This window comes from Panthera onca, chromosome A1, assembly GCF_046562875.1.
Source record: "Panthera onca isolate mPanOnc1 chromosome A1, mPanOnc1 haplotype 2, whole genome shotgun sequence".
NCBI classification, from domain to species: domain Eukaryota; kingdom Metazoa; phylum Chordata; class Mammalia; order Carnivora; family Felidae; genus Panthera; species Panthera onca.
In genome coordinates, this window is record NC_138339.1 from 158942380 (window position 1) to 158969510 (window position 27131).

The window sequence follows — 27131 nt, forward strand, 5'->3', positions numbered from 1 at the left end:
GCGCTCCCGCGGATTCTGTCCCTCCGGAACCAGAGCGCGGGGAAGGCGGGGGCGGAGGGACGCTGGCCCGGACGGACCGAGGGCCGGAAGTGAAGTGGCCGTGGCCGGACGCGCAGGCCGCGCCCACATCCGGTGGAGGGGAGCCGCCATGGCGCACATCACCATCAACCAGTACTTGCAGCAGGTAACGCGCTCCGTCCTAGGGGTCTGCAGCGGGAGCCCCGCGACGCTGGCGAGAACGCGTGGGCCGGGGCCAGTCGTCTCGCCCGGTCTCTCTGCCTGAGCTCTTAGCCCCCAGACGGGAAGCAAGGGCGACTGAACGGGCACACTGACGGTGTTTCCCGGGAGCCCAGGGGCGGACCGGTGAGCGTTGACCTCAATTTAGGGACGTGCGGCGTGGTCCTAGCCGACCCGGAGGGCCTGTTAGCCACGCTGAGCAGTGGGGCCTCAGCCGTGGAAGGCCTGGCCCAACGACAAGACCCCGGACAGATACTGGTGGGATGGGGTAGGCAGGTGGTCCGGCCACGAGCGCTAGTGGAGCAACCGTCGAGGACACGGTTAGCACCGGCGGACTTTGTATGGAAGTGCATCTCACGGGAGTTTCGTCCTCACAGCCTATTGACGGCAGAGCACACTGAAAGCATAAGTGTTTATGGATTCAAAACTTGCATTGTGTCCACTAAACTGTGCTCATTCCTAGAACTGGAACAGTGGTGATAAGGAAAAGAGGGAGCGGATTTTAAACATGTCTTTAGGAAACATTCCGTTAACATTCTATGGCTGAGGGACTGGGAGAATAAGTGCCAAATTTCCAGCGTGGGCAACACATGAGCAGAACAGATTTGGAGGGAAAACTAAACTCGGTGTTGGACATGTTGAGTTGGGGGTGTCTGTTGACAACCAGATAAAGATATCTAGATGACAATTGAATACAGTCTGACATGATTGGGACCGTTCATTGCATAGATATTTGGTAATTTAGTTAAAACAGGAATCCTGAAAAAACAGATACATGCTTTTTAAAAAATTTAAAACATGCAAGTATGCATTCATTTGCCAATATTTTGATTGAGATCTAAGACCTTTCTTTTAAGAAGTCTACTGTGGCTGTATCTTTGCAGAGTTAAGGTTTTCTAGTACCAGCTTATTTAAAGCTGGAAGGAAAGACATTTGAGAACCAACTTGAGTAGAGACTCTCTAGAATTTCATGTTTTTCTGAATATTTTACAATTCTCTTGCTCACAGCTAAATCCTTTTTGGCATTTTGCGTGCCTTGAACATAGTCTGACCCACGTGGAGGCTCAATACAATTCGTTGACAGGATAAATGGGGGTAGATAGAAGGGAGTGAAGTGCAGTGATTTGCCAATGCTCAGACCTCCTCATTCTAGTGAGTACTGAAGTTAGAGTTGGTGCTGGCCCAAGTTTCATAGTCCTCTGTTTCACCAAAGTCTTCCTGGATCCTGTTCCTGTATTCCCAGGGGAATGTTGCTTGATGAAGTAGTTGGGGTGATGGGAAGAATAACCACTAGTGCTTGTTGAACTCTTACTAAGAACCTACCACTGTTGTTTGTAGTAACTCATTACTGCTTTTTCTAGGAGGTGGGTCCATTGCAAGCCTCATTTTACAGAGGAAGTTAAATGGTTTTCCAGGGTCACGGGGCTACTATGTGGCCCATTCAGACTGGGAGTTCTGGCCTTAGAGTTCATACCCTTAACACAAAGCGCACTGCCTCTGTTAGCCTGAGTTTCAGCCAACGTTTCCTGTTTTAGTCAACCTACCTATTTCTCAGGCTCCAAAGTATGCTGTTTTTTGAATCTCAGTGACTGTCAGTTGGGTACAACTCCATTCCTTGTTTCGTACTTCACAGTAACTTCAGCCAGCAACTACCCGTGGACAAGTCATGTGTCTGTCATTTCCTGTGTTCTCTGTGATAACTTGATAATAGCACTTGGGTCTGGGGTTTGGTTTTACTCCTCGTAAGTTTATGAGTTCTCTTGTTAGTTTCTTGGATGCTCACAGAACACATGCGTTCCTGGGTCAGAGACCAAGGGCCTGTAACTCAGTGCGGTGGGCAGTGTGGGGTCAGCCTGTTGGTTCCCTTGGATTCAGTTCCCATTGGAGACCCAGTGGGCTTGGAAGGGTGCCTGCACCTGCATCCAAGAGAGAAACGCTGAATGTTGGGAATCCACCCATTTTGTAGAAAGCAGTGATTTAAGCCTGCGTTTTGTTTAGGGTTAGGGATGAGGGGAGACATTGCTTCATTTCTCAAGGTGACAGCCACATAAACAGCCCTGAGCAGTGGCCCAAGTGAAAGAGCTAGAGGTCAGGGCCTCATGGGGCTAGCACACCCAGCTCGAGAGCCCACAAAGGGCTGTCTTTGCCAGCAGTCAGTCATAGCTAAGATGTCCTCTTGTCTGTTGAGACCCTTTTTATTTAGTGCTCTTTGTTTCGACAGGCATATGGTTTCATTTCTGTTCCGAGAGGACAGGTTGAATTAATTTACTTTACATTTCCCCATATATGCTACTTCTAAGAATTGTTGTCGTACTTAGAAAAAGATCAGTTTGCACATACAGTTGATTCTCGAGCAATGTGGGAGTTAGGGGTGCTGACCCCGCACAGTTGAAAATCCACAGATAGCTGTACTTCCTCCCAAAGGCGGATCTCATCGTTATCTCTAACATCTCTTTGAGGGCTGGTGTTATTTTTTTGGTGTCCTTTACGTCATTCTTTTGTCTGTTCTACAAACTCTTATTTCAAACTGCAAGTTACTTTTTTTTTTTTAATGTTTATTTATTTATTTGGGGAGAGGGACAGAGAGAGAGAATCCCAAGCAGGCTCAGTGCAGTCCGCACAGAGCCCAAAGCGGGGCTTGAACTCACGAACCGTGAGATCATGGCCAGAGCCAAAATCAAGAGTCAGGTGCTTCACTGACTGAGCCCCCCAGACGCCCCAGCAGGTTACTTTTTAAAAACTGTCTACATTTACAGTTTTTATTTTCCTTAGCTTTTTATTCTGCAAATTTTCAAAGCTACAGAAAAGTTGAAAGAAGTACAATCAAGACATGTCCACTCCTCACCTGGCCACCCTGTCGGCCTCCTCCTTCCCTCTGGGCCCCTGCACTTCTCTCTCCTGAACTACTTGAAGGAAGTCGCTGACTGTGGCCCTTCACTGAGGACCATTCTGCTGTCCCGATGCACAGCCTGTAGAGCACCCAAGACATTTTACATCAGTGTTTTCTAAAGCAGAATTCATGATTTACCCAGAGTGTTCTTTGGAACCTCTTCTTTAACTCCAGGATCCAGTCAGATCACACTCTGCATTTGGTTGTTTTGCTCTTTGGTCTTTAATGTTTATTTATTTTTGACAGAGAGACAGAGCATGAGTGGGGGAGGAGCAGAGAGAGAGGGAGACACAGAATCTGAAACAGGCTCCAGGCTCCGAGCTGTCAGCACAGAGCCGGACGTGGGGCTTGAACTCATGGACAGCTAGATCATGACCTGAGCCAAAGTCAGATGCTCAACCAACTGAGCCACCCAGGCACATGGCTCTTTGGTCTTTAATCTAGAAGAGAACTCTTGCCTTTTTCTGGGAAGGGATTTATTTTACGACGATTAGCTTTTTAAAACATGTGCAGGGCAGTGGGATCCTAGATTTCTCACCATCGGCCTTTATTTGACTTTTAATGATTAAGGTTTGGGTTAACGTGGCTGGCGTGGGTTTTCTGTGGCCTCACCTGAGGAGGCTGCCTCAGGGGTCCTTGCTTATCACCTGCTGAAGGAGATGCCCATCAAGTTGCTCCAGGGTCAAGGTACTTTTCCCATTGTAATCGAGTCATAATCTGTGTGTGTTGGGGGGGGGGGTCCTGTGGGGGCCTGGGAGCACCTGCCCTATGCCCTTTCACAGAATGGTCTCCACTTTCATTTGTGGTCTTTTCCCAAGTGAGCTATTACGTTAATATTTACCAAGGGGTGATTCTCTCACTCTTTCTACATTTATTAGCTACTATTTCATCTGTTAAAAATGCTTTTCCCCATGCTCCTTTTTAAAGATGTATTATTATAGATCATTTTTAATGCCGAGTAATAATCCAGAACCAATAGTACGAATATCCTTATTTGCCTGGGTGGCTCAGTTAAGCATCTGACTCTTGATTTTAACTCAGGTCACAATCTCATGGTTGTGACAGTGAGCCCGCGTCAGGCTCTACGCTGATAGCACAGAGCCTTCTTGGGATTCTCTCTGTCCCCCTCCCCTGCTCATGTGCACACTCTCTCTCAAATAATAAACATTGAAAAGTTATAAAGAATATTCTTAATTCTTTTGAAGCTCTGCTTGTCCCAGATTTGGCCACTAAGAACTCCTTCAGACTGGTTTCTGGGGCTTTCTGGCCTGTGTTCATCCTTCCTTGAGCTCTGCTTTGCTTTCTAATACAATAACATCCACTCCAAACTCATGTAGTTCTGTCCCTGTCCCAGCACTGGACCAGTCCTTTTCCAGCGGCTCTGGTTCCTTTCAGTAGGTACTGGAGTTTAGAAAATCTGGGTGCTGGCTGTGCTCATTGCCACTGGGGGTGGGGGCATATCATTACCTCTAGGCCTTCCTTGTTAGCAGATGGAGTTAGTAAATGTATTTTTAAGAAATTATGAGTTCCAAGGGGCACCTGGCTAGCCCTTGATCTTGGGGTCATAAGTTCAAGCCCCATATTGGGTATAGAGATTACTTAAAGAAATTACGAGTTCCAAGAGTAGATGACTCTTCCCCTGTCCCCCTCCAGCCTCCATGGACCAGCTTGGAGCCTGGAGGTCACCAGGTGACCAGCAGTAGCCAGGGAAGAGAACTTTCTCTGGGGAGTGCCCAGACGGGCCACCAGGGACACTGCAGGGCAAGTTGCTGAGCGGGCTGTCCTGGAGTCCAGCCTCGGGGTCTAATGGGGGCTGACTAAATCAAGACACCAACAGTTCTGAGACATGACATGTCACGGTGGCTGACACAGGTGACTGCCTGGCTGTGGTCCTCATGTTCCCTGAATAGTGTGTTGGTTCTTTTAGGATTTGTCCGTGGTCTGTTGCTGTCCCTTTGCACCTTCACCCGTCCGGTGACAGGGACTTTGGCAGCCTTTATCAGCCTCCTTGAGGACCAGTATTTTGTGATTCCTTGTAATAATATTTGATGTAACCCTGCACAAATCTCTTGTTTCTTGCAAATCCCTAGAAGTGGAATTACTGGCTCCAAACCTAAGTGCTTGCATGGTTTCATTGGAGAGTCGATGGCAGATTCTTTAGTCCATATATTGTCTTAGGTGATGCCCTAAGTGGTGTAACAGACCGGGAGTTGGGTCCATTTCTTCTAGCTGAGATGCCAGGTGGGGGTTACTGGGTGGGGTGGGAGAGCAGGTGTGTGCCCTGCAGCAGGCGTTCCCAGCAGCTTCCCGCCAGCGGTGTGGGACAGCACCCTTCACTGTCTGTTGTTGGGAGTGGCTAGTCTGGCCGCCCTTCTCACGCTCACCTCTCCTGGTAGGTGCACGGAGGTGTCTTGCTGCCTCTCACTGCTGGGCAGCAATGCGAGCGCCTTCTTGTGGGTGTACCATTGAAGTCTGCTTTATGTCACGCCTGATCGCAGTCTTACATGGACATGAGGTTTACGTAACTGATCCCGCTGTAGATAAATCGTACCGTATATGCAGCTTTCTCTACCTGTACGGTTGGGATTTTTATGTTATCTTTTGGTAAACATAATTTTAAGACCTCGTTTGCTTTTCTAATTACAAATGTCTGCTGCAACCCAGGCCTCCAGTGTGGACAGACAGAAAAGTCTCCTGGGTCCTGCTGGCCAGGGGGTCAGCTGTATGGTGTGGGCTCTGTGTTTCTTCCTGTGCTTACATATGTAGGGGTTTTTTTGTTTTTGTTTTTTCCTCCCAGATTAAGGTAGGCATTTTTCCTGTGACTTTTTTTTTTTTTTTTTTTTTTTTTGCTTAACGGTAAACATACTATGGATGCTTTCCAGTGTCATCACTGATGGATCTATTTAGTTCTTGCTCACAGTGCCCAGGTCTCCCGTGGTATGGCTATGACATCATTTCTTTTAGGTGTTGCCATTCCCTTTTTGCTTTTATATGTAGGTTGAGTAAAAGCCTTTTTTTGGGTATATGTGATTCTTAAGCTTTTTTTTTTTCTCCCTATAAGCTTTGTAAGTTTTCAAGTGTCAGTATGACTGAGTAAAAGTAAAATAATTCACCTTCATTAATAACCACTGGCTTATGCTGCTTTCTCATTGTTTTTAACAGTAAGTCACCTGTTTATTTGCCTCTAAAAGATCTCATTTTGAAATGTAGTTATTGTTTGCTGGCTAAAGAGAGTACCGACTTGTTGCATTTCTATTACTGTGACTCCCTGATTCAGAGTAGGGAAAATGGATTTTAGCGGCATACAACCTGTTATTTAGGTTCTATGAGTATTTTATTTTCTACTTAGCTTTTCTCTGTTCAAATGTTTCAGGTCTATGAAGCAATCGACACCAGAGATGGGGCGTCCTGTGCAGAGCTCGTGTCTTTCAAGCACCCTCATGTTGCCAACCCACGGCTCCAGGTGGGCGCAAGGTTCCACGTATGCAGGTGTCTGAGAGGCCTCTAGGGTGTCCGGCTTCCTAAGGAAAGTGTAGAGTTTGAGTCAGAAGGAGACTAATACTGCCATTCTTTTGAAAAACTTAAAGCTTGTCTATGATGTATATAATTCCAGTTATTTATTGTACACTTTGTGTTAGATACCATCCTGAGGTATGCGTCTCAGGTTCCTGTAGTTAATTCCCACATGACCCTCTGAGGTTCAGAGAAATAGAATGTATAGTAAGGTCATCCAAGGTCATCCAGCAGGCAGGTGGTGGGGCTTAGGCTGTGCCCTGGCCTGTCTGTCCCCAGAGCTCACAGATATGTCTTGCTATGAGTAAAGCTTCATGGAGTATACCCGTCTGCTTGTTCATGTCCTGTCTGTGGCTGCTTTCCCGCCATAGCGGTGTAGCTCGGCAGGCCAACAGAGACCTACAGCCTGCAGAGCTAGCAATATTTACCATCTGGCATTTTATGGATAACATTTGCTAAATCCTACACTGAAATAGAAGTATCTTTGATTTATGGCACAAAAATAGACATTCAGGTCAATGGAACAGAATAGAGAACCCAGAAATGGACCCACAAATGTATGACCAACTAATCTTTGACAAAGCAGGAAAGAATATCCAATGGAATAAAGACTGTCTCTTCAGCAAGTGGTGCTGGGAAGACTGGACAGCGACATGCAGAAGAATGAACCTGGACCACTTTCTTACACCAGACACAAAAATAAACTCAAAATGGATGAAAGGACTAAATGTAAGACAGGAAGCCATCAAAATCCTTGAGGAGAAAGCAGGCAAAACCTCTCTGATCTTGCCCGCAGCAACTTCTTACTCAACACGTCTCTGGAGGCAAGGGAAACAAAAGCAAAAATGAACTACTGGGACCTCATCAAAATAAAAAGCTTCTGCACAACGAAGGAAACAATCAGCAAAACTAAAAGGCAACTGATGGAATGGGAGAAGATATTTGCAAATGACATATCGGATAAAGGCTTAATATCCAAAATCTATAAAGAACTTATCAAACTCAACACCCAAAAAACAAATAATCCAGTGAAGAAATGGGCAAAAGACATGAATAGACACTTCTCCAAGGAAGACATCCAGGTGGCCAACCGACAATGAAAAAATGCTCAACATCATTCATCATTGGGGAAATACAAATCAAAACCACCATGAGATACCACCTCACACCTGTCAGAGTGGCTAACAACTCAGGCAACAACAGATGTTGGTGAGGATGCAGAGAAAGAGGATCTCTTTTGCATTGTTGGTGGGAATGCAAGCTGCTGCAGCCACTCTGGAAAACAGGATGGAGGTTCCTCAAAAAACTAAAAATAGAACTACCCTACGACCCAGCAATTGCACTACTAGGAATTTACCCAAGGGATACAGGAGTGCTGTTTCGAAGGGGCACATGCACCCCAATGTCTATAGCAGTGCTATTAACAAGAGAGTATGGAAAGAGCGCAAATGTCCATCGATGGATGAATGGATATAGGAGATGTGGTATATATATACAATAGAGTATTACTCAGCAATCAAAAAGAATGAAATCTTGCCATTTGCAACTATGTGGATAGAACTGGAGGATATTATGCTAAGTGAAATTAGAGAAAGAGATATCATAGGACTTCACTCATATGAGGACTATAAGATACAAAACAGATGAACATAAGGGAAGGGAAGCAAAAATAATATAACAGGGAGGGGGATAAAACATAAGAGACTTAAATATCGAGAACAAACAGAGTTGCTAGACGGGTTGTAGGAGGGGGGATGGGCTAAATGGGTAAGGGGCATTAGGGAATCTACTCCTGAAATCATTGTTGCACTACATGCTAACCGACTTGGATGTAAATTAAAAAATAAATTAAAAAAAAAAAAAGTATCCTTGACTTAACAGATAAGTGATGCCCAAGCATTACCTTCTGTGGGGAATATTCTTGTCGTTTTATAAAGTCTTGTTTCCTCGTGATTCCCATTACGATATTCTAATGTGTTCCTGTTGGAAGCACAGGTTTTGTTTTGTAAGAAAAAGGAGCCCTGAGTATTGGAGATTATATTTGGTAGCGTACAGGCAGTACCTCAGACTAAGTGAACCAGTTTGTGGAGTAGAGGAGGCTCTTTGTAAGTTCCCTGGATGGTTCTCCTGGGCGACGGAGTTGAAAACCGTCGCTCTAAATGAAGTTAGTGCCAGAGGCTTGCCGGCCGGATGCGCCTCCGTGGGTGCCACACACCTGCCCTTCCTCCCTGCCCTACTCACTGTGCCAGTCCACACCCACGGGCTCCTTTAATTCTGTGTGCCGGATGACCCGTCGTGGCCCTCACGTCATCTGAAATCTGGCCAAGAGGGAGAGGGAAGAAAATGTTAGAAATAAATGTCAGCTGGCCTAGCCAGGACACAGAGAGGGTGGCTCTGTCACCAGGAGGTGAGAAGAAATGATTTTTTTTTTTAATTTTTTTTCAATGTTTGTTTATTTTTGAGAGATAGAGTGTGAGTAGGGAAGGGGCAGAGAGAGAGGGAGACACAGAATTCAAAGCAGGCTCCAGGCTCTGAGCTATCAGCACAGAGCCTGACGCAGGACTTGAACCCATGAACCGTGGGTTGATGTGGGCCAAAGTCAGACACCCAACTGACTAAGCCACCCAGGCGCCCCAAGGAGAAGTGATTCTTAATAGGGCATCGTCTCTGAGTCATGTGGCCTTATTTATTTTGCATTCTTTATTAAGCACTAGTAGCTGCTCAATAAATGTTTCTTGACTGACTGGCTGTTGTATTAAGATACGCACAGAAGCGTCCAGGGTTTTTCTTGGACTGTGGTAGATGAAACACGTGTGTTTGTGTAGTCCCTGTCACAGACCCTGAGTGATAAATGTGTGTGGAAGTAACGACTCTTTAATTCAGAAGGGCTAGAGTGTCAAATGTTACTGTGAACTCTAAAGTGTAAATTCCTTTGAAACAGGTTTGTCTAAATCTCTTTCTACACATTGCATTCTTTTAATGCCTTTCAATTTAAATTTTATTTTTGTCATTTGTTTTTTTATCATTCAGTTGGCCTCCCCGGAAGAGAAATGTCAACAGGTTTTGGAACCTCCTTATGACGAAATGTTTGCTGCTCATTTAAGGTAATCTGTTGGTGAGGAGGAAAAATAAAACAAATCTGGGAATTGCTGAATCAACTAGGGATTTTATTTAACATCATCCAAAATTTGAAACAAAGAATAATTTGAAAAGAAAAGTTCATTTTTAATTTTACTTTGGTAAAAAAAAAAAATTTACTTTGGTAAAGTAAAAGTTTTACTTTGGTAAAGCCTATGAGAACTTTTGAAATTTATGCCACTTTAAAATCTTAATAAACTTGTTTTCATTTGAAAGATCATGGATGCTTTTAAAAGTTGAAGCTATATTGTGGTCCTGCACATTCATTCATTCATTTATTGAGAGAGAGAGAGAGGGCACAAGTGAGTGAGGGGCAGAGAGAGAGAAGGGGGGCTCACCCAGTGTGGGGCTCGAACTCACGAACCGTGAGATCATGACCTGAGCCGAAGTCAGATGCTTTACCGACTGAGTCCACCTGGGCGCCCCGCACATTCATGTGTTTAGAGTGTGGTGCTGGGAGCGTTGACTATTGTATCGGCTGCAGGGTGCTCTGTTGTTCAGGAGGGCATTCAGCTTGCAGTTGACTTGTGCTGCTGAGAATAGAGCTAATGCTGAGCAAAGCAAATGAAAGACTGCGAGTGGGGGAGGGACAGAGAGAGCGTGTGTGCTCCTGAGAATCCCAATCAGGCTCCACACTGTCAGCACAGAGCCTGACATGGGGCTTGAGCTCACCAACTGTGAGATCGTGACCCGAGCTGAAAGCAAGAGTTGCACACTTAACCAACTAAGCCCCCCCAGCACCCCAAAGACTGCTTTTTAGTTACATCTCATATCTGCTGTTTTCATCGTTTTTGCGTTGAGTGGGCAGAGCTTGATGTCCTAAAGCACTGGCGTTTGGTCGCCCTCCTGCCTGTGTGCCTCCGGTGTTTCCGAGCAGGCTGGGGTGCAGGAGGCAAGGTGGAGGAAGAGCCCGTGTGAGCCCTGGGAGGGGCCCTCTGGAAAGGTTGGGGGTGCCACTGGGTTCCTGGCAGTGTGAGGCACCCTGCTATTTCCTGGCTCTGTACAGTTCCGGATTTGGGGGTGAACTCACTGACGCCGACTGCCCAGTGAACACCCAGTGAGAACACCCCCCTGCCCCTGTACTCTCTCCCCCTCAGGTGCAGTGCAGGTGTCGTGCTCTGGTTTTACCAGCACCTGTCATTCTCACCTGCTGCAGCTCGGTCTCCTCCCGGGACCCGAGAGAGTAGTCTTAGGACTTTGTGTGGGTTTCATCTCACATCAGCCCGTTTTAGTTCAGAAGCCACCTGTGTGTCTCTTCTCATCCTGGTTCCTGTAGCTCCAACTTCAGGATCAGCAGAGGACCGGGCATTTGTGACCGAAGTGAGGGGTGGGGTCTGTGGAGCTCCCTTCCAGGTTCTGCTCCTCTATCCTTAGTCCGCGATGTTTCCTTTGCAGGTGCACTTACGCCGTGGGGAACCACGACTTCATAGAGGCGTACAAATGCCAGACTGTCATCGTCCAATATCTTTGTCATTGGTGTTACTGTTCAGTTATATTTGGGGTTTAAGATGTTGAAACATCGGGCCAGTTTTATTCATACCTTTAATTAGAAAGGAATGAAAAAACCTTTCAGAAGAGAAACTGGTTTCGCCTTTTCACTCAGGTGCTTAAATTTAGCATGGACCTTGAGACTGTCATGTTACCTAGGTAGCGAGGAAGAATACAGGTTGTGATTAAGGTTCCTTAATTCTGTTGGAAGAATATCTCCTTTAAAACATTAAGTCTAGTTACAGCAACTACTTAGTCCTTTTGGTGAAATACAAGAGCTCTGAAATCCAGGCATAGGTGGACAGGAGTGAACTCAATAAACATCATCATTTGACTGTGGTCACTAAAGAGCTTTATCAAGCTAGTTTCTGATTTAAGTCATTTAAGTGATATCTCCTAGCTAAGGCCTCAGTCAATGAATGTTCTGGTTTTTATATGTATCTCTAGATTTTTAGTTTGCTTCTTTTTTAACCTTGTTTAAATATACAAAGGAGAGTCGGTTACTAACTAGGGAAGTCTCCTTTGAATTTAAGAATTCTGTAATCAGGGAAATATATTTTACAGATTTATTATATATAACTCATCATCTGGCTTCAGAGAAACCAAATGTTTGAAGTTGCCAATGAAAAAAATCTCAGTCCCTTACTTTGGAGAAATATAATTACTATACTCATACCTAATGACTTTCAGATATTTGTAATCTGTATATTTTTCCTTTAAGAAGCTCTCTCTCTGATACATGATCTTCTAAACTTAAAATTTAGAGTCCTTCATATTTCTTACCGTTTGTGGCATTACTTGGATTTTGTATGTTATTCCTTCCTTAACATAATACATCTTTCCTGCGGGCATTTCAGGCCCACAAAGAGGACAACTGGTGAGTATGGGCAGAAGCAGCCAGAAATTAGCAAATGGCAATTTTTTTTTTTAGCAGAAGCTTTTTAAAACTTTATTCCAAATAAATGTGTTTTCTCTGTGGATATTAATATCCTGTGTTGACGCAGGATAATACCAGCGCAGATAACGGAGTTCTCATAGCATAAACATCATGTGGCAGAGTAGAGAGTTTGCTGTGTTCACATAAATATGAAGCCTTGTTTCTACTTCAGCCCTACCAGACCCAAAATATACATCAAATACTATCTTTCCCTTCAGTTGTCAGCTTTGAACTTTGGGCTTTAAGTTGGATAAAAAGGCAGGTCAAGTACAGTTATATCAGGTCAAGTTCCTTGACAGACTGATTCTTAATTTTATGATTTTTGATTTATTAACTGTAGGTAAATACTGAAGTGTGTTTATACTGCGCTAACTGAAGGCTTACAGGTATCTTTTACTGAAAAAACAAAAAACCTTTTTTAACTGAAGACTTGTCTTACACACAAAACCCATGCCGCCAGTTAAATTAAAAAAACAAAAACAAAAACTTTTATGACATTTTGTCTGTTACGTCTCTTGGGTCGTGTTTGGTCTCACTGAACCACATCTTTTTTTAGTGGAGCTGTTTGGATAATGGTTGAGGGGAAGGCGGAGGTCCTAGAACGGCGTGAGGAGGTGCTGTCTTGGGCTGAGGACCTAGACGCACTGGGGTCCAGGCCTCAGAGAGGCTCCGGGCGGTGGGCGGGTGGCGCTTCAGTGCCCGGCGTCCGTGTCGATCAGGGAGCCCGGGGCTGAGCCTGCCCCGAAGGGAGGCGAGGGAGGCAGCGGTAACCGTCAGATCCCTGGAGGGAGGTCGCCGCTGTGTGAATGGTGGACCTGGGTGTCCGTGTCATTCCCAGCTATGGTAATGGAATCTGACCTCGTGGCCTCCTCAGACGTTCTTGCTTTTTTGCCCCGTAGGGCTCTGCCTGTCATGTATGCTGTAGCGCTTGACCTTCGAATATTTGCCAATAATGTAAGTTCAGTTTCTATCTCTATCGTTTTAAAACTCAAACTCCATTTCTACCTGTTGTTTAATTTCACGTCATTCTTCCCAAAGTTTTGGGGAAGGACTGGGTTAGGCAGGGGGTGTCTGGTGTAGAGAGCAACAGGACAGGGGTGGCTGGACCTCACTCTCGTCGCTGGGTTGATGTGAAGATTTAAACATGTGTTGGGTTTTCACACTGTGGACGTGGAGAGGCTTGTTCCTGAGTGTGGTTCGTCGGGTGTGGCGTGCGGCAGGTGTTCAGAGGGGCAGAGTGGGCCCAGGGAACGGTTCTGCACTGTCTTCTGTTAAGATGTGGCCGTGCTGTCTTGAAGGATTCCTCCTTGATGTGGATCCAGGAGGCAGCTGGGGGTCTCCGTGGTGCCAGGAGGCAAAGGCTGCGGGTGTGATGGGGCTGGTTTGCCCTTGGGGAGCCACACGCGGCAGTTTGGGATAGGAGCAGCAGTTGTGAACTTGGTCCCAACACGCCTTTCCGGGTTTAAAAATTATTGATAAAAATTACTGATACCTTCCGACTCTGAACAAGGTGGGGTAGCTGCAGCTTTCCTCTCTGTCCTGCCGGGAATGCTGAGGCCATCACGGCCCCACAGGCAGACAGGAAACTCCAGGGACTTGCAGAGCAGTGAGCGGCGGGTTCCCCAATTTGGCCGGGGGCCCAGAGGAGCCTAAAACCCAGAAATGCCCATGGGCTGCGACGAAGAGGCCCTGAGGAGAGCAGGAGGGGGAGGGCAGCCCAGAAGCACGGACCTCCTCAGTAGTCCCTGCTGCACCCACCCGCCGCATGCGGGTCCCCAGCCCTGCAGGGGCCTGTGGGGAGCCGGACCCACCCAGCCCGGGACGGTTCCCCGCCGGCGGGGCATCCCCTGCTGGAACGAGGCACACAGTCTCTTAACCTCGTGCCCCGATTATCACTTCTCGGAGAGTCTCAGGAGGAGCTTTGTGAGGAGACCGTCCACAGACGCCAGATGTTGGAGTCCCTGACCAGATGGCAGCCCGGCCGTCATAAAGAAGCCTTGGGGCGCGGTCATGAACGCGCTTGAGCAGATGCAAGCATAAGGGTATCTCAGCAAAGAACTAGAAGATGTAATGAAGAGCTACATGGAAACTTCTAGAACCGAAAAATAGAACTTAAATGCAAGTTATCTGAGGCTCCGGAGAGCTTTTGGTTATGTGTGTTCTACCTATTTGTATATTTATTGTATAAAAATTTTTTAACTGGGATTTAAACACATATTTATCTAAATAAGTCTTTTATGTGGTAATGTAATGTGTTTTATTTTTAATTTTTAAATTAAAAATATTTTTTTTTTTTTGAAAGAGAGAGAGAGAGAGAGACAGAGTGTGAGCAGGGAAGGGACAGAGAGAGGGAGACCCAGAATCCGAAGCAGGCTCCAGGCTCTGAGTTGTCAGCACAGAGCCCAAGGCGGTGCTCAAACTCACGAACCATGAGATCATAACCTGAGCCGAAGTCGGAGGCTTAACTGACTGAGCCACCCAGGCGACTCACAATTGATGTTTTAAATAAAAAATGACTATATCTTCCAAATGAACAAAATGTACCTAGAAGAGTCACATTCTTTGACCTCTTAGTGTTGACAGAAGCGACTGGACTCCCATGGTCTTCTGTGTGCACGATGCCACACTATGTTGCTTTGGTGGAATGTAGGAAGGCAGTCTGGACTCACACAGATGTAGACGGACAGGAGAGGAATATTTTAATAGTCTTTCAGATGATTGTAGGTGTTCTTTTGGGCCGCACCAGAGCTCCAGGAGGTAATTTGTAGAGGTTAGTTACAGCGTGGCTTCTGAAGCTTAGCAGCGAGCTTTTCTGCTGGTACATCAGAATCCACTGGGGTGTCCTGAACTCTGAATGGATCGTTCATTCCCATGTGATTTTGTAGGATCAAACGGTCATTTGGAAAATTTTGGTTCACTGAGTTAAGGAGATGTTCCAGATGTTGACGTATTTCATTATGTAAAAAACCCCAAACCAGAAAAACTGCATTTGTTAATGTCTCCAGTGACCTTATCAGAAGAGCTTTGAAGTAATGGAATGTTGCCAAATTCATCATGGTTGATACAACTTTTACAAAATTTTGATTTTTTTTTTTTTTTTTTTGAAAGTACAGATGTCTTTGGCAACAAATACTGTCAGTGTTTTGTGTGGAATTGATGGCCATGTTTCATTCACCTTGGAGCACATTGGTCCTTCAGACCCTGCTGCCTGGACCACCATGCCCTTTGGTCAGTTGTTGGTTCCACGTGATAGCTGGCCACTCCCAATAGCTGCCCAAGTGCTTTTCCTTAAAAAACAAAAACTGTCATACCTCGGTGTGCAACAGATCAATGCTTTAGGCATATTTTCCATTTCATCACAAGGAATATTGAAAATAAATGTATTCAAGGACCAAGATTTTAAAATTAACATTTACTGTGTCATCAAGGACATTTTAGAACTCTTTTTAAGTTTATGTATTTGAGAGAGAGCAAGAGGGGGAGGGGGCAGAGGGATAGAGGGAGAGAGAGAGTCCCAGCAGGCTCTGAGCTGTCAGCACAGAGTCCAATGCAGGGCTGGAACTCACAAAACAGATCATGACCTGACCTGAAACCAAGAGTTGGACGCTTAACTGACTGAGCCACAAGGCACCCCATCAAGGACATTTTGAAGTGACATCAGTGTTCCTGGTTGGTTGAAGGATTGCTGACTGCTGCTTTAGTTTGGTGTTGCTGGAAAGGCCCCAGCGGTTTGTCCTGCCATAGTTTTTGCACCATCGGTGTGAACATCAGTATAGCGGAAAGACAAGCGGTGGCTGTTGGTGTTGTCCTGAAAATAGTTTTGACCACAGGGATTACCTGCAAGTCTTCCAAAGGCCCCCAGGGGTCCATAGACCTTACGTGGAGAACCTGTGATAGGGGCGTGAGTGGGAGGAAACGGGTTCTCCTCTAACTAAGACTGGCTGGAAAACCAGGGGAGAGTCAAACCTGGGAATGACTTTGGTGTCTGTCAGAGGGTACATTTCAAGGGTTTTGACCGGCTGTATGTGGGGGGTGGAGCAGTCTGTGAGCACTCAAGGAAAGGCTCCGTTAGCAGCACGGGGCCACATGTGAAAAAGGGTTAAAAAACAGATGACAGCCTCAGTCATTTCAGTTGGTTGAATAGAAATTTGATTTGTGGAAGAGTTGGAAGACGCTGTGGAACTTTCTCAGTTTTTAAAAGCAACATTAACTAAAAGATTTGCCCAGAACCTTCTGGGACTTTGACCCTGAGTTGCAGCCATCTTTGCTCCTAGCCGTGCCAGAAATGCTAGAGGAAATGAGAGCATGACTGATGACTGTTTGTTGTCTGCCAGGCGGACCAGCAGCTGGTGAAGAAAGGGAGGAGCAAGGTTGGGGACATGCTGGAAAAGGCGGCTGAGTTGTTGATGAGCTGTTTCCGCGTCTGCGCCAGCGACACGTGAGTACACGCGCCCCCTCCCAGCAGCATGCGACGCCCCTTCCTGTCCTTGGTCAGCCGTCGACACTTGTCTTCTGGGTGTCTGTGGTCACCCCACAGCATTACCGTCTCTTGTTTTAGATGGTCACTGTTGTGTAAAGGAAATGAGGGAGGAGAAGAAAACAGCCTTTGACCTCTGCCATGTGCCGCGTTGCCAGAACCCTTTCCTCTGTCCCGGGGTCTGACTGCACCCGGCCCATTTCCTACACGAGGTCCCGCACCAGCACGTTGCTCCGAGTGCTGGTCTGCTGGCACCGAATTCTCTAAACTCTCATTTTTCTGCACTGTCTTCACCTTCCTTTCTGCTGGGTGGAGAATTCCGGATGGACCGTGTTTTCTGTTGGCGCGTTAGCACGTCCGTCCTCCCGTTTTCCTGTGTTCCTGGTTCGCAGCACACACCTCCGGCCTCTGGCAGCGTCGTCTTTCCACCGTGTCTCTTGCCACTAGACTCTGCTGCCCTGCATGTCGCCGTATTTCTCTTATTCGGGGTTCGTTGAGCTTCTCAGGTCTGGAAACGAATGTGTTTTATTAGATTCTTAGAGCTGGGATTTTTCCTCTTTGTGTGTCTCCAGGTCTGGAAACGAATGTGTTTTATTAGATTCTTAGAGCTGGGATTTTTCCTCTTTGTGTGTCTCCTCTGGGATGCCTGTGGGAGGCGTGTTCTGCCACGGGCACTGGTGCTGCTGGTTTTCCATCTTGTCCTCCCTCTCTGGCCTTCGGTGCAGGTGATTTGTATTGACCTCTTTCGAGTTGACTGATCTCGTCTGCTGTTATTTATTTTTTAATCCTAGGCTTTCTATCCGATTCTGCTTTAGAGTTTACATTTCCCTCCTGAAACCCCATCTCTTCCCCCATTATAAAATCGCTTGATTCTGTAAAAAAAAAAAACTTGATTGGAAGTTGTAATGGAAAGGAAAATTGGAAATTGTAATGGAAAGGAAGAAGTTTTCCATACTTACGTAAACATACAAAACTATTGTTCACGGAAAGTGTCCCAGCTTCTCTTCTCTTACCCCTGTCCCCACCAGCCCCACCTGACAATGTTCCAGCCAGAGCTGGATGTCAGTGGCCAGTCCGTGAGCCGGGGCCCTCCCCAAGGGGTCGCGGGTGCCCGCCTGTCCTCCCGCTCTGCTCTTCTGTCAGTGGTGGCCTCCGACATGGCCTCAGACAGGAGGCTCTGCTTCTGTGGCTTTCGCGACAGACCGCACTCTTGTCCTTGCACTCCCCATTGGTCCTTACATGGACGGGGACGCTTGTGGCCGAGGCTGAGGGAGTCCACTGCACTGCTGTCATGCCGTGGCCCCCGTGCCCAGGGAGTGTTCAGTCTGGGTTTGTTGTGGGATAAGTGGCTTTCCTGGTGTGTCACCCGAAACACGGTAACCTGAGGAAAAACGGAGAAACTGGACTTCATCAGAGTTAGAAACTTCTACGCTTCAAAGGATGCCATCAAAAAAGTGCACAACAACCGTAGAACACAAAAAACATATTTGCAAATGATGTGACTGACAGCGTGTGTCCAGGATGTGTGAAAACTGCACAGGTCGACAGGAAAGAGGTAAAAACCTGCCTTACTTGGGCGAAGGTCTGAATAGGTACTCTGCAAAGGAGGGAGCCAAACGGCCAGGAAACCCTCGCAAAGATGCTCAACATCTTCGGTCACCAAGGAGACGTGAATGAAAACCACTGTGGGCAAGGTGCGGGCACCGCTGCTTGAGAGAAACCCTGTGACCCCCCTTCCCCCCAGGCTGCTTTCCGCGTGTCTCTGGAAGAGGTCCTTGCCTTTAGTCCAGACGGGCCCAGGTGGGGTGCTGAGAAGAGTGCTCAGCCATGATGCTAGCACCTGCTCCTCCTGCTCCTTCCAGAGCGGTGTTCACCTTGCGCTCCAAGGTGGCCGGGGCTGCATTGTCCCCACTTCACAGACGACGTGAAACCCACGGAGAGAGGGTTCTTTGTTCAGGTCCTGTCCCTGGCTGGTGACGGGAGTCATGGGGGAGACCCTGCACCTGGCTGGTGACAGTCATGAAGGAGCTGGCTGTTGTCACAAAACAGGACTTTGATACTTAAACACCGACCGTATTTTTACGTTGAGCATTCTGATATGGGCATGCCCTGGTCTTAGGGAGTGATTTCTATTTCTCTGGCTTGTGAACAGCCTGCCAGTCTCCATCTGAGTTTGCAGGCAGCTGGCCACTGGCACCATGGAGTGAGCGCACAGCTGCGCCTGGAAGAACCATTGCGGCCTACGGACTCGTGGGAGACACAACTCTGGATTGTGTTCCAACCCTGTATCATGAAATCGTGAGGCGTTTGGCCGTGTTGACGGAACTTTACAGTGAAAATACCTGTACACCCGCCACTTGCTCTGCAGATGGGTATCTACCCTTCTGTGCATCTAGCACTTTGCCTTTGTTTTTTGTTTCTGGTGCATTCCAAAGGTGGCCTGTCCCTCAGTGACTTGTTTAAATACTGCGGTTTCTCTTGTGCTTTGAGGTAAAATTTACCCACAGTGACTCCCACGGATCTTGACTGTATTTGGATAAGTCATCACCCGTGTGTGACCCAAACCCCCTGGAGGTCCAGGACACTGTCGTCGCCCATCCCCTTCCCAGGCAGACCCTCCCCACGGTGCCTACACAGCATGTGCTGCGTCTTGCTCTGTTTGTGGTTTGTCCACGTTGTTGTGGATTTCTGTAGTTCACCGTGTTGTCAGGATAAGCAAGAACACGTCCCCTTGTCCACAGTGCGTTACCCAACACACGTGATGCGTACTCCGTAGCCTGTTAGGTCAGACTTCTGCTTTATGTTGTTTTATTTCATGGGCGAGGCTGGAGCGGTGTTTTTATCTCAAAGTACTAATTTTGTTTAGGTAGATTGTCTTTGTGACTAATAAATAAAACCCTTGTTTTCCATGTAACTAAACAACAGTTGTCTTCCCACAGTCGGGCTGGCATCGAGGACTCTAAGAAGTGGGGGATGCTGTTCTTGGTGAACCAGCTATTCAAGATCTACTTTAAGGTGTGCTTCCCTGGGGGCGCTTGCTTTCTGCCCGTCTCCCTGGGCACCGGCGTCCCTGGGGTCGCTGGGGGATGACCCTCACGTAACTGGACTCACGGTCGAGTCCGTGGCGCACCTGCTGGGGGCGGGGACTGCAGCAAGTGTTTTGTGTGTGTCGTACCGTTTCAGCCTCTGCCTCATGAGGCGAGGGCTGCACCTCCAGGGAAAGCAGGGCGCCAATGCCCCAAGCGGTGTGCCTGGCGTGGGGGGACTGGGCTTGCACGGGAGGGGTTCACCCCAGCCTTCTCTGCTGCAGTAATTAGCTGCAGAGCAGGGGGTGCCTGGATGGGTAAAGAGGCCCTTCCTGCCGCGTGGGCTTGGCCAGTGACCCTTCTGCGGCCCCTCTGTGGCAGCCCTCCAGCCTGGGGTAATCTGCCACGCAGCTGGCATTTCAGTTCTTATTACTAAATAGGCATTTTTAACCATGTAGTTCCTGCTCCGAGGAGGTGTGTATGTGGTGGGGGGAAGCTGGTGTTGGTCCTGCCATGTCCTCAGTAACCCTGGGGCTGGCTGTAACCCTGAGGGCAAGACTGTAACCTCGGGGGCAGGGCCGTAACCCCGGGGGAGGGGCTGTAACTCCAGGGGTGGGGCTGTCGCAGATAAACAAGCTGCACTTGTGCAAGCCCCTCATCAGAGCCATCGACAGCTCCAACCTGAAGGACGACTACAGCACCGCCCAGAGGGTGACGTTCAGGTACTACGTCGGGCGCAAGGCCATGTTCGACAGTGACTTCAAGCAAGGTTTGTTCGTCTTCGTTTCCAGGGTTCTAAAGATGCGGGGCTCTGGGCGGCAGCAACAGTTGTGGCACCTTATTAGCACGTAAAGTGGAATCTGCTGTAAGCCTCATCCAGGCTGTGTGTGTGTGTGCGTGTGCATGCATGTGCATGTGTGCACGTGTGCTTGCATGTGTGTGCGCGCGCGCGCGCAGCTGTGGGCACCAAAGTTGTTACTGAAAGGAAAGCCTGTCCTGGTCTGTGGAGCCCCTGCCAGAGTCTCAGTCGCTGTGGGCGTCTCTCTTATGTGATGTCATTGAAACACCACAGTCCTTCCTGTTGGACGTGAGGGATTGCCCCCCCCCCTCCTTTGTTGTGCCCTTGTGGTGGCTGCGGAGGCCGGGAGTCAGCTGTGGAAACCCCAGGGGACGTGTCCACCCCCCTCCCCCCCCCACCCTGTGTACTGTCGCCACTTCAGTGCTTGTCAGAGCCGAGCTTTCTCGAAACCATGTCACTGTTCGTTTCTCGTGAGTTTTCTCGACAACACGAAGCCAGGTTTTTCTCTTAAACTTTGTGATTAGCTGGCGTGTGGCGGCTCCCCGTGGTCTCCTGTGTTGTACCCAGACTAGACCTTTTAAACCCACGTCTTCAGCGGCTGTGTGCACATGGAGCGACGTGACTAAAAGTGCTTTCTCTCCGTGCGTTAGAGCTGTGTAGTCTGATAACGAAAGCAACTGTGCTGTCCTGGCGACTGCTCTGGTCTTGTTCCGTAGGCTCATGCAGACCAGCTGTCCAGGGCTTTGGAACGTGGCCCTCCTGGGTTGTTCCCCTACCTCGTGTTAGTCCCTTAAAATGCGGAGCATAAGAATAGAAGCTTTTACGTCGTATTCTTTTGAGGGTTCTTAAGGTACCACTCTAGTTTTCCCCCGAATTTGAGTACCAAGCACAGCAAACAGCCTTCACTGTCAGCCGTAGGTGCTTCCAGTTGCTGAGACTGTGGTTCTATCGGGGCTGGGGGGGTGGGGTGGGGTTCCGACCTCTCCCACGTTGTCGGTGTCCCTGCAGCCGAGGAGTACCTGTCCTTTGCCTTCGAGCACTGCCACCGCTCGAGTCAGAAGAACAAACGGATGATTCTCATCTATTTACTCCCAGTGAAAATGCTGCTGGTAAGTGATGCCACTCAGCTCTTGTAGACCCTGTTTCTCGGAACTTGCCTGCAGGTGGCGCGTAGGTACTACCGTCTGAGCCCCATGTGAGTGCACCCCGGAATAGGGGACAATAAGCTTTGTGTGTGGCCTGAACCATTTATCTCCACAGCTGACACTGTAGATCCTTCTAAAAAGGTTTTGTGCTTCCTTCCTCTTAAAAGTATCTAACTTAAAAGTTGAACATCTGTAAGACACAGTAAATGCGTGTTTATCTGTTTCCCCTAAAAATCTAAATTAATAGAAGCGGATTAAGAAAGAAAAACGTCATTCCAGCCTGTCTGTAGGTATCTCATTTGGTCACCCAAAGTTAATTAGAGACTTGAAAAGAAACAGCAAGTAACCGGCAAGTTTAATTGACTAAAACTTCCTCAAAGTGATAGAGCTTCCTTTCCTCCCGTTTAAAAATTTTAAAAAGTGATCAAAGCAGTACCCACGTGGTTAAAATGTAAATAGAGCAGGGTAGCTGATGGCCGAAAAGTGCCGTGTCCTACGTGCCCTGCCTGCTTCTGACCCTGCTTCCCAGAAGCCTGCAGTTGTAAATGGTTCAGCTGCCTCTCCTGGAAGACGTTTCTGAGTTCCCGGCTCTCAGTGTTTTCTTCAGCCGCTGCTTCCCCTGTAAGTTATAACCAGTGAGGGCATGAGAAGGTCAAGGTCAGGTGCCAACTGAGAGGCAAGACTGCACTACTGCTCCCAGGGGCTCTAATGGCCAGACCCTTGTTAGCTCATCTGCCATCATGTTTATAGGCCTTGTTCCAGTACTTCAGAAGAAACTGTAAGAGGGGCGCCTGGATGGCTCAGTTGGTTAAAGGTCCAACTGGCTCAGGTCATGATTTCGCAGCTTGTGGGTTCAAGCCCTGTGTTGGGCTCTGCTGACAGCCTGGAGCCTGGAGCCTGCCTCCAGTTCTGTGTCTGCCTCTTTCTCTGCCCCTCCCCCGCTCGTGCTCTGTCTCTCTCTCTCTCTCTCTCAAGATAAATAAACATCATAATAAAAAGAAACTCAGAAACACAGGTTGCAAGTTTTCAAAAGGTGGTGATTCCTTCATATGAATTTTGTCAAAGATCAACTCTGTTGAGAACGAAACGGTGTTATTCTGGACAACTGGTGCTTTGTCTTAGGGTCATATGCCGACCATCGAGCTGTTGAGAAAGTATCACCTCATGCAGTTTGCCGAAGTGACCAAAGCTGTCAGGTATCTAACCTTTTCCACTTGGGCCCTTTTAAAATATGACATCAGCTAAAAATCTGTCACGTGGTCTGTGAGAGCTCATTGCTCCTTGACGCGCTCTCGTCCTTGGCTCCGGTTTTTGTGACCACGTTTGCGCATTTGTCCCTCACACGCAGTGAAGGCAATCTTCTGCTGTTGAACGAGGCTCTGACGAAGCACGAGACCTTCTTTATCCGCTGTGGCATTTTCCTTATCCTTGAGAAGCTGAAGATCATCACCTACAGGAATCTCTTCAAGAAAGTGTAAGCTAAGTATTTTCTTTTTAACAAGTTTAGGTTTTAGTGTGACTCCCGCCTGGCTGGGCTGTGGAGGTTTCTGACCGCCTGTGTGGACGAGGCCCCAGCCCTGCCCTGTGCTCTTGTGGAATGAGAGCAGACTTCTGCGGCCACTCAGAGAGCACGGCCACCTGCGGGCATGGGTACTAGTGCTCAGGGTCGAGGGCCCTACATTTTGTCACATGACCAGCTGACCCAAACCCTGCCCCGCTCCCATTTGTCAGGTAGTTGAATTCTGTATCTGTTTCTGCTCACAGCTGTGGGGGCCACCTGTCCTCGACTGCGGAGGACACTGTTCACTGTCAGGGGTGCCCTGGTTTCAGAGATCGCCTCCATTCAGTGAGATGTCCCATACATGTGAGAAGTGATTCTCGCGTGTCTCCCAGGTGGTTTTTCAGGAGACATTTGCCCTCCCGACTCGGAGCGTCAGCTGCCACCAGTGCCCCAGCCATTGGTAACCCGCGTGGACCCCCACCTCCCTCCCCCAGGTACCTGCTGCTCAGAACACACCAGTTGTCTCTGGACGCTTTCCTGGTTGCCTTGAAGTTCATGCGAGTGGAGGACGTGGACATCGATGAGGTCCAGTGCATCCTGGCCAACCTGATCTACATGGTGAGTGAGCCGCGTCCCAGTGGGCTGGGCCTCGAACTTGGTGTTCGGGTGGAGCTGCGGGAAAGCCACTTAGTTTGTGAAGGCATTTTCTGACAGAACTGATTCCATCCTAGGGAATAACTGTGGTATTCAGAGGGGACGCGGGTGGGCGGACACAGTCTGGATTTCTCTGTTGTCCATACCATGTGTGTTTATTTGTTGTGCGCCCCGGGGGATCCAGCGGCTGCGATTGGAGTCGGCCACTTATGCGCGGGGCTGAGTGGTGAATGCACCCACTCCTTGGCCCAGAACCACGAGCCAGCCCTCTCTCCCCTGCAGGGCCACATTAAAGGCTACATATCACATCAGCATCAGAAGCTGGTTGTTAGCAAGCAGAACCCGTTCCCCCCGCTGTCGACAGTGTGTTGAGTGCGTGCACGGTCCCGAGGACGGGAGGACGGCATGTTCCTTCAGTCACCGTTTGCGCAGATGAAATCCATCCTGTGCCAGGACCTCTGCCGCCGGGATCTCTGGGCTCGTTTCTCTGGGCTCACAACTGAGGTCCACCATGCGGAGAGCGGGAGCTCCTTCAGAAAATGTGGATGGGCGAAGGGGCTCTGTGCCCCGCACAGCTCTGTTACCTCAGAAGTGCTGTTCCTAAAGGCACCTTTGTAAATTTTTACGTAACCCTTCCTCTGAAACAGCATCCTGAGTTTATACGAATGGCGTGTCCTTTATTCTGTCTTCTGGGGGCACGTCTATTTTTATATGTTAAATTTGAACTTTGTATCTGATCAAAGTGTTTGGTTAATTTAAGGCTTCTTTATACAAAATGAATTTACTTTTTCCACATTTTACAGCCTGCCATGTTTTCAGAGTGTGCACATTTCCTCTGTTCGTGCAAAATTTACTAAAGAAAATGTCCTAAGTGCTTTCAGCTTGTCTTTGCGGTGTTACTGAGGGTAGAAGCTTAGAAGCTGCTTCAGAGAACGTGGTTCCCCTTATGGCACAGGCCACAGCTCAAGACTGACGGATTGGTCCTGCATCAGTCTCCCGCCTGGCGGGCCCTCTGGGCTCGGTGGGAGGTGTGCGCCTGCTCCCTGTGGCGCCAGCTGGCCCCATGGAGGTGGGTGACCACTTGGGTGTGCTTTGGCTCTGGGCTCTGGCTCCCAGTTCGAGTCCACATGGGCCTCACCGGTGGCTGCTCCAGCCTCCTGAGTCACATAGTGTCACCTGTGCCCTAGGCACATCCGGATCCCAGCTGAGGGACCCACGTGCCCTGGATGGTGTCTGCGGGTTGGAGCGTGTGCCGTGGATTTATGGCCAGCAGGTTCTTGACCTCCAGGCTGCCCTTTCCCCAGCCAGTCCCCTGAGCAGGAAAGTGTGGTCACTGGCAGGCCCATAATCCTCTTGCACTGGGGCCGCGCTGTCCCTTTCTCTCACGGCAGTGCGTGAGGAACAGCCACCTTCCGCTGCTCTGTGGGGCCACCCTGCAGCCGGGTGTAGAGCCGTGTGCTCACGGCCTGGATCTCACTCTGGGCTTTGTCAGCACCATGAGGCTCTCCCTCCAGCAGTGGACAGCGACCAGCGGAAATCCGGGATTGGCTGTTACTGGTAGCATGTGGTCGGTCCTGCTTGGCCACGGAGGAGACACACCTTGGGTGTCAGTGGCCTTCTCTTTGGACTTGGCTTGTGTGCACAGTGGGGCACTTCAGGGTTGTGGACACAGAGATCTTGTCCCTGCGGCTGGTCTGCATTGTGTCAGAGGAACAGACCTCACTTCTGCCCAAGTGGGGATGGGTCCCCTAATCCAAGTCCCTGCTTCTTGACTTGTGCTCGAGTGGCCTCTAGAACACTTTTTTTCATAATGTTTTTATTTATTTATGGGGTGCCTGGGTGGCTCAGTCGGTTAAGCATCTGACTTCGGCTCAGGTCATGATTTCACGATTCCTGAGTTCAAGCCCCGTGTCGGGCTCTATGCTGACAGCTCGGAGCCTGGAGCCTGCTTCGGATTCTGTGTCTCCCTCTCTCTGACCCTCTCCCTCTTGTGCTCTGTCTTTCTGTGTCTCTCTCTCTCTCCAAAAAAAACCCATTATAAATAAATAAAAATAAATAAATAAATAAATAAAAGTTTTTATTTAATCTCCACCCCCAACGTGGGGCTTGAACTCACAAGCCTGAGATCAAGAGCTCCACTGACTGAGCCAGCTGGGTGCCTCTAGAGCCCTTTCACTGAGCTGTGTGGGGGAAGGGCAGTCCTTTCCGTTTTCTGGCCCCCTGGTGTCTCCACTGCAGGTCTACCAGCAGCGTCCTCTCTGACGAGCCCTGTTGTCACCCGGACGCTGTCGTGAGCGTTCACCCTGCTGATGCTGTGTTGGTGATAATTTCCAGGTAAGGTTTCCACTTAGCAGATCCAGGCATTTACATCTGTAGCCTCCTGACCTTACGGGGTTTGCAGATGACACAGGCCCTCAGCCAAGACTAAGGTTCACTCCTGCCCTGGTTCCCTGCTCCGGTCAGCGTGTGCTGCTACGGCACCTTTAGTTTTGCCAGGGCCCTTCCTGGGCGAGATTGGCCCCCAGGACGTCTACTCTTGGGGTTGAGGTATAATGTCAGGAGCAAAGATACACTCGATGTGTTTGAGAATCCTAACGCTGAAAAATCTGAACTAGGTTTCAACTCCTGGTATTTCACTCAAAAGTATTTGAATCAACTTAACATTTCTAATCCCTTTAAAAAGCGCTCTCTCTGGCGGACCACGTCCACCCTTGCGGTGGTGCCTGGGCGGTTAGAGCCGCGGCCACTGCGGCCACTGGTCCGGGGGCGGTTGGCCTGCGGCGGCTTCCAGCTCCCCCGGGGAGACCGGAGACAGGCCGGTTGCGCAGCTGAGGGGTTGTGTGGCTTCCGCGCGGGAGGGTGAAGAGATCAGCCTGTGGAAGGACGTCGTGTCCGCCCCTTCGAGCTCCCTGGGGCCTGTGCTGTGCGCGCCATGGGGAAGACCAGTTTGGGGCCTCTGCTCGTGTGAGCTGCGTCTTCAGGAAGGCGGTGGTCCAACGGCCGCTGGGAGTCCGCCCTCCAGCCTTATCTCGGCCCTGCTTGGGGGGGCGCCGCTTTTACTCCACTCAGGATGGAGGCACCAGGGTGGCGACTGACCACTGAGGGGCAGAGCGGAGAGCGCGGCCTGAACCAGCGGCTCCTGGAACCGTCTGGGGCCCGCCCTGGGCGCAGCCTTGCCGAGGCCCGTGTCTGTCTCCTTCCTGCCGGGTGCTCCTGAATTTTTCTCTGAGTGCCTCTGGACGGTGTTCCCCTTGGGTTCAGTGGCCTGTGGGGCCCCCACTCACATGCCCTGGGTGACCATAGCATGGCCACGGGGGACTGGGAGA

General features: G+C 49.0%; 1 protein-coding gene across 5 annotated transcripts; it reads left to right on the plus strand.

Annotated features, from left to right (window-relative positions):
- The first annotated feature begins 20 nt into the window (after window positions 1-20).
- Window positions 21-24679, plus strand: PCID2 (PCI domain containing 2). 5 transcript variants are annotated; one of them, XM_060636634.3, is made up of 14 exons: window positions 21-184; window positions 6501-6590; window positions 9671-9744; window positions 11174-11239; window positions 12102-12143; window positions 13103-13157; window positions 16538-16641; window positions 19620-19695; window positions 20334-20475; window positions 21514-21614; window positions 22773-22846; window positions 22999-23124; window positions 23646-23769; window positions 24088-24679. In XM_060636634.3, exons 1-14 carry the CDS (start codon window positions 149-151, stop codon window positions 24175-24177), a joined length of 1200 nt encoding a protein of 399 aa, XP_060492617.1. In that variant the 5' UTR covers window positions 21-148; the 3' UTR covers window positions 24178-24679. The 5 variants fall into 5 exon arrangements, with proteins under 5 accessions (XP_060492617.1, XP_060492618.1, XP_060492619.1 ...); XM_060636635.3 differs by having other exon boundaries at window positions 20358-20475; XM_060636636.3 differs by lacking the exons at window positions 11174-11239; window positions 12102-12143.
- The last annotated feature ends 2452 nt before the right edge of the window (window positions 24680-27131 follow it).

Coding starts and splice junctions, on each gene's coding strand:
- PCID2 (XM_060636634.3), top strand. CDS start 149: ATGGCGCACATCACCATCAACCAGTACTTGCAGCAG. Junction 6,591..9,670: donor TTGCCAACCCACGGCTCCAG/GTGGGCGCAAGG, acceptor TTTATCATTCAG/TTGGCCTCCCCGGAAGAGAA. Junction 21,615..22,772: donor TCCCAGTGAAAATGCTGCTG/GTAAGTGATGCC, acceptor GCTTTGTCTTAG/GGTCATATGCCGACCATCGA.